Source organism: Dendropsophus ebraccatus, chromosome 8 (genome assembly GCF_027789765.1).
Source record: "Dendropsophus ebraccatus isolate aDenEbr1 chromosome 8, aDenEbr1.pat, whole genome shotgun sequence".
NCBI lineage: Eukaryota > Metazoa > Chordata > Amphibia > Anura > Hylidae > Dendropsophus > Dendropsophus ebraccatus.
In genome coordinates this window covers 105,506,580-105,519,102 of record NC_091461.1, presented here as the reverse complement: position 1 = coordinate 105,519,102, position 12,523 = coordinate 105,506,580, and the positions used below count along the sequence as shown (strand labels likewise).

Below are 12,523 nucleotides of genomic sequence, written 5' to 3'. Positions count from 1 at the left end.
TATAGCAGGGTTAGTTACATCCAAGACTGAGATAGCAGTGTGTATAGAGTGAGGACAGGTACATCCAGGACACAGCAGTGTTTATAGAGCGGGGACAGGTACATCCAGGATACAGATAGCAGTGTGTATAGAGCAGGGACAGGTACATCCAGGATACAGATAGCAGTGTGTATAGAGCAGGGACAGGTACATCCAGGATACAGATAGCAGTGTGTATAGAGCAGGGACAGGTACATCCAGGATACAGATAGCAGTGTGTATAGAGCAGGGACAGGTACATCCAGGATACAGATAGCAGTGTGTATAGAGCGGGTACAGGTACATCCAGGATACAGATAGCAGTGTGTATAGAGCAGGGACAGGTACATCCAGGAGGGAGATAGCAGTGTGTATAGAGCGGGTACAGGTACATCCAGGATACAGATAGCAGTGTGTGTATATAGCAGGGTTAGTTACATGCAAGACTGAGATAGCAGTGTGTATAGAGTGAGGACAGGTACATCCAGGACACAGCAGTGTTTATAGAGCGGGGACAGGTACATCCAGGATACAGATAGAAGTGCGTATATAGCGGGGACAGGTACATCCAGGATACAGATAGCAGTGTGTATAGAGCAGGGACAGGTACATCCAGGATACAGCAGTGTGTATAGAGCAGGGACAGGTACATCCAGGAGGGAGATAGCAGTGTGTATAGAGCGGGTACAGGTACATCCAGGATACAGATAGCAGTGTGTGTATATAGCAGGGTTAGTTACATGCAAGACTGAGATAGCAGTGTGTATAGAGTGAGGACAGGTACATCCAGGACACAGCAGTGTTTATAGAGCGGGGACAGGTATATCCAGGATACAGATAGAAGTGCTTATATAGCGGGGACAGTTACATCAGGGACTGGGATAACTGACAAGTAGTTCTGCCAGTTACTTGTCAGCTTCTGGTTTAGAAAATATCACTCATTTACTCTGATACTTCTGCTGGTTCTGTGTCTGCAAAGAGCATAGTGTGCTGTAGTGCACTGTGGGAAACATCGTGTTCGTGCTAGGAACTCTAATGCAGCTCTGAGACCCTCAATTTAAGGGTATGTTCACAGACTGGTTTCATTGCGTTGCGCACAGGCGGTATCTTGCACTTTTCATTTGCACTTGCCCTCTTGCACTTTGATATTGCTACTATATATTTGTATTCATTTCCTTGTATGTGTTCTGATGCAGTATTGGTTCTGTAATTTCTGAGTAGCACTATTTATGCGCTTTATTAGTGTGATCGCCACCCACACTTGTGCATGGTTTATGGATCAAGTCCCGCTGTACTGCATCATGGCCATTGAGGCGATATATGTTTTAGTGTTTTTAACCTGTATTGTCCATTGTATTCATGTTTAATAAAATTATTGGTATTTTTCGGAATCCTGTAAGGTGCAGACCGTTTTTCCGACTCGGGTTGTTGTTTTGTTCATAGACACAATAAAGGACGCCTGGATTGTAGTGCCCTCAATGGTTCTTTTTTTTCTTTCAGGCCATTAAAGTGCGAGAGTCCTGTCACTGTCCCGACCTTCCGTCCATTGACCCCAGATTAATCTTTGAGATGACCATGAAGCAACTACTCGAGCAACACAGAGTCTCAGAACCCGGTGCCATTGAACCTCTGCGTGCGGATAACAAAGTAGCAGTCACTGCCAGAGCTTAGCCGGTGTTCCGTGTGTCATAATGGGATGCGTGCAATGTCACAGTGTCTTTTTTTTATCTTTACATATTGATATCTCAGGTTCTCAGCTCTGGGACCCCTTCCCCAGGAAATTGAGGTGCGTCTGTCTGTTTTTTAGATTATTAAATATCTTTTTGAAAATTTTCTACGTCAAGATATTTAGTCGAATGTCACTTTAAGGACGATTTGTTACATTAATGTTCTCAGCAATATTGTGTCCTCCAGACTGATACATCTGCCGCTGGTGTATGTACCTCACACAAGATTACCTAGACTGGATACAATCGTACAAAACTCTTAGAGGGTGTAAAAAGGAATGTTTTCATTCACTGACTGCAAGCAAAGATCCTAAAAATCTTGAAGAACTGATCAAGTCTATCAGAACGTTTCAAAAATAAGACTGAAAGAAACCCATTGATTGTTCAGCACCAATCTGATCAGTCAGGGGCACCACACAGGACACCCCAGTCCATCCACAGGAGGGCGCTCTATCAGAATTGTTGTTTACTCTTTTCTGTGCCCCATTTTACCGAAACGAGTGCTAAAGTCTTAACATTCAATCAGATCGCTGCATTTAAGAAGAAAGCTTTACAATCCGATGGGATGGAAGGAATAAAATAACATCATCTATCCAGGTATAGCACAATGAATGTAACAGGACATATGGTGACTTGTCATCCTGTAACAGACCAAAGCAATATGGCCGCCATGGGGTAACCTGGGACATTGGAGCAGCCTTATACCCTCATCTTCCATCATTACAGCTGAGCTGTATTCAGAGTTCTGTTTCAGATTATAGAACATCTTATTGTATATAATGGATACATTGTTGCAGTCTCCACTGAATATTATTGTACATTGTATCATGTTTCATCATGCTGTCATGACTGATGCATTGGTCACATCCAGAGCTGTATTAATAGTAGCCATTACTTCTTAGATTACAGTAGCGACCCTGTGTCTTTGCTGTCTGTGTCATCTGGACAGAGTACACCCCCTTGTGGTGTTTTATGGTAAATGTAGTGAATTCATGGCACCCCCAGCACTCTGTAGTGGGAACTGTCATAAAAGGGGTATCAGACAGTAAGCAGAACTGATTGAAGCTCTGGATGTGACAAGAGCATATAAGGTTTTCTAGTAACTTGTAATTGTCCCATTTAAAGGGATAGAAGTAAGGGTAGACAATCGGCTGAAATATGAACCACACGTCATACGTAACAATTAATTAAATAAAATATGAGGAGCGAATGGATATTTTATAAGTGATTGGAGCTGCCATATGTTTCACACCTCCCATTATCATCTTGTTACACTGTTATAGTCATGTGTCTGGACCCATCTAATGGGTACAAATGAGCTCAATAAGGGGCCCCCAGACAGTGCTCATAAGGGGCCACACAGGCTGCTCCACATCTGCTCACATGACTCCTGATCAACACAAAGGTTCCAATGTATAAGGGGTTAAATAATAAATCTATTCTTTATGCCAACAACCACGTCTGGTTATTGAGCTGTTTCATCTCTGGCTGAATTTATGGATTTGTCAGGAGTCTGGAAAAGCTGGGTGATGACCACTATGGCCGCCATTAGTAAATTCCTTAGGGTTCACAGGGAAATAAACCTGGGTGTAGGAGCTGAGGATGTATTACTGAAGTAATGTTTATTTTCCTTAAAGGGGTTATCCAACACTACAGAAACATGGCCACTTTCTTCCAGAGACAGCACCATTCTTGTCACAAGTGCAGGTGTGGTTTGCAATTAAGCTCCATTCACTTCAATAGAACTGAGTTACACCCGAACTAAAGACAAGAGCGGTGCTGTCTTTGAAAGAAAGTTCCCACGTTTTTGTGGTGCTGTATAACCCCTTTAAAAGGGTTATCCAGCACTACAAAAACACGGCCACTTTTCCCCCCTCTCTTGTCTCCAGATTGGGTGGGGTTTCAAACTCAGTTCCATTGAAGTAAATGGAGCTTAATTGCAAACCACACCTGAACTGGAGACAAGAGAGGGGGAAAAGTGGCCATGTTTTTGTGGTGCTGGATAACCCCTTTAACTGTGCCAGGACATCTGCCAGGTTGTCAGAGCTGAAGATGTATTATGGGATTAATGGATAGATTATCTTATCAGGAATATGGAAAAGCTGTGTGTTAACCATTGTAACAACCATAATAGTGACCCCCTATAAGATCAGGGTCACCAACCTTTTTGGCACATGTATTACCCAACTTTCCCAGGATCAAATAAAACTCAGAAATGACTAATTAGACTTTCTCCTAATATGAGATTTCCGGAATTCACATTGATGGCCTCTCCTTAGAACCCCTGGGACCTCTAGTCGTGCAACCTGCTAGTTGCCACAACTGGAAAGTCACTGGAAACAGAGACATCATGCAATCTCAGCAACGTACGTCTAAGCGCTACCGCATTCGCTTTTATTAGCAGTGTTGTCACAATCCTAGGGGCCCAGTCAGCTCTCCTACGGATACCAAGACCCTTTAAGAATTAGGGTGCAGCCAAGTGATGGTCTGTACATATAATTGTGTCTGGTACTGCTCCTCAACCTCATTGCCTCATTTATAGGGGTTCCATAGGATTAGATAAACATGGCTGCTTCCTTCCAAAAACTGTGCTACACCTGTTTTAAGGCTGTGCATGGTAATGTAGTTCAGCGCTATTCTCTTCAATGGAGCTGATCTGCAGTAGTGCACACAACCAGTGGACATTTCTGGGAATAAAGCAGCCATGTTTATTAGAGATACGCGCAACTCGAACATATTTGAGTCTGATCATTCAGCATTTGAATATAGGCTATAGCTGTATCCATGTTTTCCAGGACTCCTTAGGGCTGCATCAAACCTCCTCAGCCACGGGAATTCAAATGGTGAATGATCAGACTTTAGCATGTTGCCCTCATTTCTAATGTTAATCTAATCATTGCGAACCCCTTTAAGTGTTCTGCCGATAGGTTTGGGTCTCAAAGGTCTGACCTTATTCTGTAGAGAGAAGCATCTAACCCAGGGATACGCAACCTTTGGTCCACCAGCTGTTGCAAAACTACAATTCTCACCATGCCTGGACAGCCGAAGCTTTAGCTTCGGCTGTCCAGGCATGATGAGAATTGTAGTTTTGCACCAGCTGGAGGGCCAATGGTTCCCCATCCCTGATCTAACCTGTTGATATGTCCCAATAGCGCACAGGGCACTGAGAATGAAGGTAATTTTTTTTGTCTACCTTGATCCTCAACTATTAGAGATAAGCGAACCTGGAGCATGCTCGAGTCCATCCAAACCCGAACTTTCGGCATTTGATTAGCGGCGGCTGCTGAAGTTGGATAAAGCCCTAAGGCTATGTGGAAATCATGGATATAGTCATTGGCTGTATCCATGTTTTCCAGACAACCTTAGAGCTTTATCCAGGTTCAGCAGCCCCAGCTAATCAAATACCGAACATTCGGGTTCAGATGAACCCGGTTCGCTCATCTCTATCAACTATGTTTTGGGGAACTTAAAGTGTCACTGTTTGAACTAGTTTGAACCTCTCCCCCCTGTCTTCATTGTTCTCTATGGAGAGGGGAGGGGTGGAGGGAGATGAGGCACCAAAACAGGACAACAAAGAGTTAATTTACAGCTACATCACTGGGCTATCTCCTCTGAGGTCAGCACTGACCTCTCTGACCTTTAAATAGAAGCTTTCACACAGGTCCCGCTGTGTAATCCTTTGTTCTCTGCTGGCGACTAATCTTCCTTCTCCCCCCTCCCGTCTCCATAGAACAGACAGGGCCCAACTGATGTAAAAGAGTCGAGATTTCCTGATAATGAGCAGTGACTGAGAGAGAGGAGGTGGGGGGCTGGGGAAAGTCTTTTTCAATGCAGATAATGGCATATTTGCCTAATAAACCCAATTACAAAGTTTATTAAAATCGCCTGGACTATTGATTTCTGCACAAAAAAAAACAAAAAACACAACAGTGACACTTAAAATGTGTCTAACCTGTTTCCTTTTAATAATAACTAATCCTAATAGATATAACAAAATAGTAAAAAAAATACCCCTCTAAAAAGAAGTCTGCTATGTAGCCTATGTTGCGCGACAGCTTGTCATTATTCGCCTCCCGTCAGATGTACGAGAAAACACAGAACGCCCCTCTATACATCTTTGAGGTTCAAAGGGAAACCGGATATACAGCAGCCGCCGCCTCGCACCGTCAGACGCTGCCTGTAATCCCACTGCGACTCGTTAAAGGCGAGCATCTGATCCGACAACATGACTGATCGCCACAAAATGTGCATCGCCCATCCGTGAGAGCCATTAATATAGATTGCACCGCTCTTCAGCGTAAAACACCTGTTACAAGAGAGATCGCTGTTTGATCAGGAAAATGGCGTTTAATATTCACGAGACGAAGGCTTCATGAATATTCAGGAGGATTGTGGGTAATGTATTCCGCCGTCCTGTCCTGGACCTTCATTACGCTGCTAACGCTTCGCACAAGGTTACGCGTGAGGGGGAGACGACGCTCGCCAAGGTTCCAGACCAATTACCGTGACGATCGAGAGAGACAAAGTGTTTTCTGGATCCGTGGCCCGCCAGTCCTGCACCGTTATATTGTAATCACTGGAAGTGAAATAAAAGACTATTCGAACTATGCGGTTACAAAACTGCTTTTACTATGTAAAGTTATTGTTACAGTGGATTGAGTAGATCGTCTGACCTGTAAGGCATCTGGATGCAGCAGGAGCCCTCCCCCATTGAAGGCCTAATGAAGACCACAGAAAACTCTGGTGAAAAAATTATTTCTCCCAAATCAGAAAGATTTGTAAATTACTTCTGCTTAAAAATCTCAAGTCTTCCAGTACTTATCAGTAGAGATGAGCAAACTGTTCGGACTTTTGGTCCGAAAGCAGCTCTCTCTCTCATCATGCCTGTGATCCCTGCCGCATAGTTGCGCTCCAGGGAATATGCGGCCAGGATATTCCAGGGAATCAATGTTGAAATCCCTAGAATATCCTGGCCGCATATTCGCGGGAGTGCATTTATGCGGCCGGGATCACAGGCATGACGAGAGAGTGCCGATGCCGTCGCACCAAAAATCAGACGGTCTGCTCATCTCTACTTATCAGCTGCTGTAAGTCCTGCAGGAAGTGGTGTATTCTTTTCAGCCTGACACAGTGCTCTCTGCTGCCACCTCTGTCCATGTCAGGAACTGTCCAGAGCAGTAGAGGTTTTCTATGGGGAATTGTTACTGCTCTGGACAGTTCCTGACATGGACAGAGGTGGCAGCAGAGAGTCAGTGTCAGACTGGAAAGAATACACCACTTCCTGCAGGACATACAGCAGCTGATAAGTACAGGAAGAATGGAGATATATATATTTTTTTTTTTAAAAACAGAACTAATTTAGAAATCTGTATAACTTTTTAGGACCAAGTAAAAAAAAAATACCCTATAAGTTATACCCAAAATTGGACCAATAAAAAATTTAACTTGTCCCCCAAAAAAAGCTGTGGTATAGTGATGTCAATGGAAAAAAAATGAAAAAGTTGTGAATCCTGAAACGTGATGGTGTAAAAAGTATTACAGTGTCATTGTATGAATTTTGGGGGAGATTAATCAAACATGGTGTAAAGTGAAACTGGCTCAGTTGCCCCTAGCAACCAATCAGATTCCACCTTTCATTTTCCAAAGAGTCTGTGAGGAATGAAAGGTGGAATCTGATTGGTTGCTAGGGGCAACTGAGCCAGTTTCACTTTACACCATGTTTGATTAATCTCCCCCTTTGTCTTGTCATAAGCTTTGGTCATGTGTATGGAGACCTATAGATCAGCACTGTGTAGTGACATGGGGGAGGGCATACAGGGTTAATGCCCCACCCCCTTTTAAGCATAGCTGGATCCTAGCAGCTGGTTAAAAGTGCATGCTGGGAGTTGTAGTGTTCTGACAGCTGAAGTGCCATGGAGCAGTTCCCTAGTATCAGAATGGCTCTTATGTGTTGTGGGGACAAACTGTCAGCTTCTGTTTATAATCCAGATATGACGACCACGGTTGTGTTATTCCGGAGCGCACCATAACCGAAAAAATCTAGAAAATGAGCAGAGCGAGCCCTTTGCCTTGGGCATAGCATATAAAGTGAGGGGCACGCGACAGCACCCCCCTGCCAGAGCTGACTGGAAGGGCACAGCTCCAGGCAGAGGAGTCTAGGGAGATAAATGGCGCCAGGCACCGTCCACTGCCACGTCTTGTGCTCGGCAGCTAATTATATAAAGATTCAATGCATGGCACCACCAGGAAACAGATCCATCATACTTTACTGGTACTGGAGTGTTGCAAAGTTTGACAAGCGTGCAGAGTTTACACAGGTCCAACACTTAAATGAAAATGTTTGGGGGATTTTTCTTTTTTTTTTTTTGGCTTTCGCAGTCAGAGCTGACGCCATGCTTTACAATGATGGATGAAGTCTCCGGAAAGATCTCATGTGAAACGTTTACCAATGCAAAGCAAACACAGCCGCTCCTGGAGCAATCCGTGTATGATACTGGAGGAGCGAGGAAAACCTCTATAGTATTATACACATATTACGCACCATACATAGAAGCAGAATTATAGTTCAGTGGTGCCTTGGATTAAGAGCATAATTAGTTCTGGGGCCGTGCTTGTAATCTAAGTCCACTCTTAAACCAAAGCAAATTTTCCCATAAGAAATAATTGAAATGCAGGCAATTGGTGCCAAACCCCAAATATAATGATTTTTTATTCTGAATAAAAGGTAAAACATAAAACAAACATTCAGAAACAGCAGAATATGTGATATTATAAGTTACTGTACAGTAATGGAGAGGATGGGAAACACAAGGGCTGACAGAGACTGCAGGGAGCATGAAGGGATAAGCAGGGCGTATGTGGGCACATACATGCAGCACTTTCTGTCCAGGGAGAGAGGGGTTACAGATATGAAGAGATTACCCGCAACAGTCATGTCCCCTGATGCAAGCCACAGTCTGAAGTGGATCTGCTATGATTTGGAAGGTGAGGGAGGACTTGTGGATCCGCCCTCGTGGACCACCGTGGACAGCCTGGTCCATAGCCCCCACATCCTCCGCATGTCCCGCCGCCGAACATCACACGCACCTGAATTTCATTATTGGGGTTAGAGAGCCTCTTTAGGTCTGTTATAGAAGCCTACTCAGGGGGTGGGCAATGTGCAGCTGATGCTGATCCTTTTACCAGCATCACAGTCCAGGAAAGGTTTGGGGTCATGTGGCTGCTTTATCCTACCCAGGATGGGATGTGGGGGGTGAGCCCTCCTGTCCAGGGCCTGGTGACCCCACCATATTATGTCCCCCGACACTTGTTAGACTTCTCTTAGTCTGGAGATGGGGGGGGGGGGGGGGGGGACTCTTCCTACAAGTGCCTCAGTAGAATCATTTAGATCCTGCAACCATATTACAAAGCTCATTATGACGGCTTAACAATTCATTGATTTTTAATGTGCTTTGGGAAATCCATCTGACCTATTTTTTCCGATCCGCACATAAAAGCAAACATATAGAATCCCCGTCCGGCTTTAAAGAGGATCGCGCTCTCAGGAATAATGCATCTTCATAATTAGCCCAAGACCTCAGATTGGGGTGACTGGGGCACAAGATGGCTGCCAGACACTCAGATAAGTACTCTTTAGTCCCCAGCCGTCACAAGGGAAGATTTACTACTCATTACCGATGGCATGCTGCTATTTTCAGTAGATTTTGGTGCAGCAAAGCGGAGTTTGTCAATTAACCTGTTGATTCCCCTCAATGGTGGGTTATTCTTCAGCACTAACCTTGGTTCAGTCTCCACCATTGCTGCAAATTTTTTCTGGGAAATCTGTGTAAGGCTATGTTCATACTACGTTTAACAGCGTCTGTTGCATAGTTAAACTGCCTGCCGCCGGGCTGCATTCAGGACGTTTCTGCAGCCGAATGTTCTTTTTTTTTTTACAATTGACTTGCGGGCACTGTCGGGTGTGCCTGCAAATCAATTAACCGTTCACTTCAATGTAAAGTACGACTGCCGGCCGACTTTACATTGTGTGAACAGCTATTATTCTAAAGAACGGCGTTTAAATAACCATGTGTGCATACAGCGGACTGCATTGCATTGTTAATTTAACGCAACGCCACCCCTGCAGTAAAGAACGGACGCTGATTCCATAGCAAACAGCGTCCACTCTTTACTGAAGAAAAACCCCATAGGAATAGATTTATCAAACATGGTGTAAAGTGAAACTGGCTCAGTTGCCCCTAGCAACCAATCAGATTCCACCTTTCATTCCTCACAGACTTTTTGGAAAATGAAAGGTGGAATCTGATTGGTTGCTAGGGGCAACTGAGCCAGTTTCACTTTACACCATGTTTGATAAATCTCCCCCAAAATTCATACAATGACACTGTAATACTTTTTACACCATCACGTTTTATAGATTCACTACTTTTTCGTTTTTTCCCATTGATATCACTATACCACAGCTTTTTTGGGGGGATAAGTTTTATTTTTTATTGTAAACATACCCTATTTCTGCAAAAAGTCCTCAGTACTTGGCACAGCACTCTCCTGCATTGGACGAGGACCAGTGGCCTCAGTGCTGTTTGTTGATTCAGACTGAGTAGAAATGATTGCCACCAACAGGGAGAGCGCTATGCATCAGCCATTGTTGCCTTTGGTGGTGGTGTTACAGTGTAGTCAGATCCCCACCAGTCAGACACTGATCTCCTATTGTGTGGATTGATAAGGTTTTAAAGGGATTATCCAGCGCTACAAAAACATGGCCACTTTCTTGCAGAGACAGCCCCACTCTCGTCTCCAGCTTGGGCGGGGTTTTGCTGCTCAGTTTCATTGAAGTGAATGGAGCTTAATTGCAAACTTTACCTGAACTGGAGACAAGAGTCGTGTTGTCTTTGGAAGAAAGTGGCCATGTTTTTGTAGCACTGGATAACCCCTTTAATGTTAGGATAGCCCCTTTAGCACCTGAGCACGGTGACAGCGTCGGCAGTGTCCTGTACTGTAAGAGACTTTTCCCGGCCCTAGAGATAACAGCCATGGCTTCTTACACCGCAGAGACTTTCCTGTAATAGTTAACACGTGGAGCACATTGATGGGGACATCACAATGAGCGGCTGCCGAGCGCTGAGTGGTTTTCCCATTCTTCATGCTCACAGCAGAATCCACGCTCCACCTGCGCTCCAGCGTACGTTACATTGTGTTTTCCACATTCACGTTCCTCCTTTCTAACCAGCTGCCGGCATCAATGAAAAGACGCTAATTTCATAAAACTACGAAGATCAATTACTAGAAAATACATTATTTAATTGAATAGGACACAAACATACAATTATTGCTACTCGAGCTGAAAACGCCCAGGTACGGAAGTCGTCGATGTGCCGCGCGCAGAACAAAGTGGATAATGTCTGAGCATTGTGCGCGGCGGTGAATGGAACAGCGGTGGTGAGCGTGTAATTATGTAATTACAACCCGTAGGCCTCCGGAATATAGGAGGAGAGGATGGGAGATCTACCGCGGATTAGGTGATCATATACAATGGTTTACTGTGTGCAGAATGGTCGCCATCCATGTAATGCCTGTGACAGTAAATGTCAGACATCACGCTGAGGAAAGCAGATCTTACACATCAGTGATCCCGGACATTGCTTCCTATGCAAAAGGGGCTTCAGTTTATGATTGCTGAGGAGCACAGTGACAAACAGGTGACGGGTCCTCATCTCTAATCAAAGAGCGTCTCCTGTTTTGGAGGATCTACCCTGTCCTGTTTTAGGGTAGCTTCACATGAACCGGATTCACAGTGGATTTCACTGCAGTGGGGCCGTGCACTGATTGGCTGAGCGGGACCTACAGGAGCTGGGACCCTCAGGTGCAGCCGAAGTGCGGACCAGGTAATGTATGCTGTGGGCGGCGGGGGGTTAAAGGGGCTGGCGTTACATATTCGCAGCGGAATAAAAATTTAACCCCATTGAAGATCACAGTACCTGGATTCGCAACGGATTTCGCTGCAGTGAGGCCTTGCACTGATTGGCTGAGCGGGACCTACGGGAGCCTCAGATGCAGCTGGACTGTGGACCAGGTATTGTATGCTGCAGTGCAAATCCGGTACGTGTGAAGTTACCCTGACATCTTGCTTGATATAGACGGATATGATGTACTGCTTCATTTCTCCTGTGGTGGCGCTGCAGGGAAACAAAACAGTTACTGCCAGATTTCCACAGGGATTACAGCTGATCCAGGAGGATAATCTTTTGTAATGTCATTGTTAATTGATTCTTCTATTGGTGCATTTACACAGAGATTTATCTGACCAATTTTGGAAGCCAAAGCCAAGAATGGAATTGAAAAGAGGAGAAATCTCAGTCTTTCCTTTATGGCCTGTTCTCTGTTTATACTCTGTTCCTGGTTTTGGCTTAAAAAATCTGTCAGATAAATCTGTCTGTGTAAACGCACCATATCAAGCGGGAATTAGCCACAGTGGAGAACACCTTTAAAAGGGTACTCCGGCAAAAATCTTTTACTTTCATATCAGCTGGTTTCAGAAAGTTATATGGATTTGTAATTTACTTCTATTTAAAAATCTGAGGTTTACTAGTACTTATTAGCTTCAGTATGCCCTGCAGAAGGGGTGTATTCTTTTCAGTCTGACACAGTGCTCTCTGCTGCCACCTCTGTCTATGTCAGGAACTGTCCAGAGCAGGAGAGGTTTCTATAAGGATTTGCTGCTGCTCTGCACAGTCCCTAACACGGACAGAGGTGGCAGCAGAGAACACTGTGTCAGACTG

General features: G+C 44.6%; 1 protein-coding gene across 1 annotated transcript in view; it reads left to right on the top strand.

Annotated features, from left to right (window-relative positions):
• Nucleotides 1-3,582, top strand: part of OMA1 (OMA1 zinc metallopeptidase) — a 44,143-nt gene extending 40,561 nt beyond the window's left edge. Inside the window, exon 9 of the mRNA XM_069981321.1 lies at nucleotides 1,519-3,582. Within this exon, the coding sequence (XP_069837422.1) occupies nucleotides 1,519-1,689 (171 nt within the window). The 3' untranslated portion in view covers nucleotides 1,690-3,582. The remainder of the gene's footprint in view (nucleotides 1-1,518) is intronic.
• Nucleotides 3,583-12,523: the final 8,941 nt, after the last annotated feature.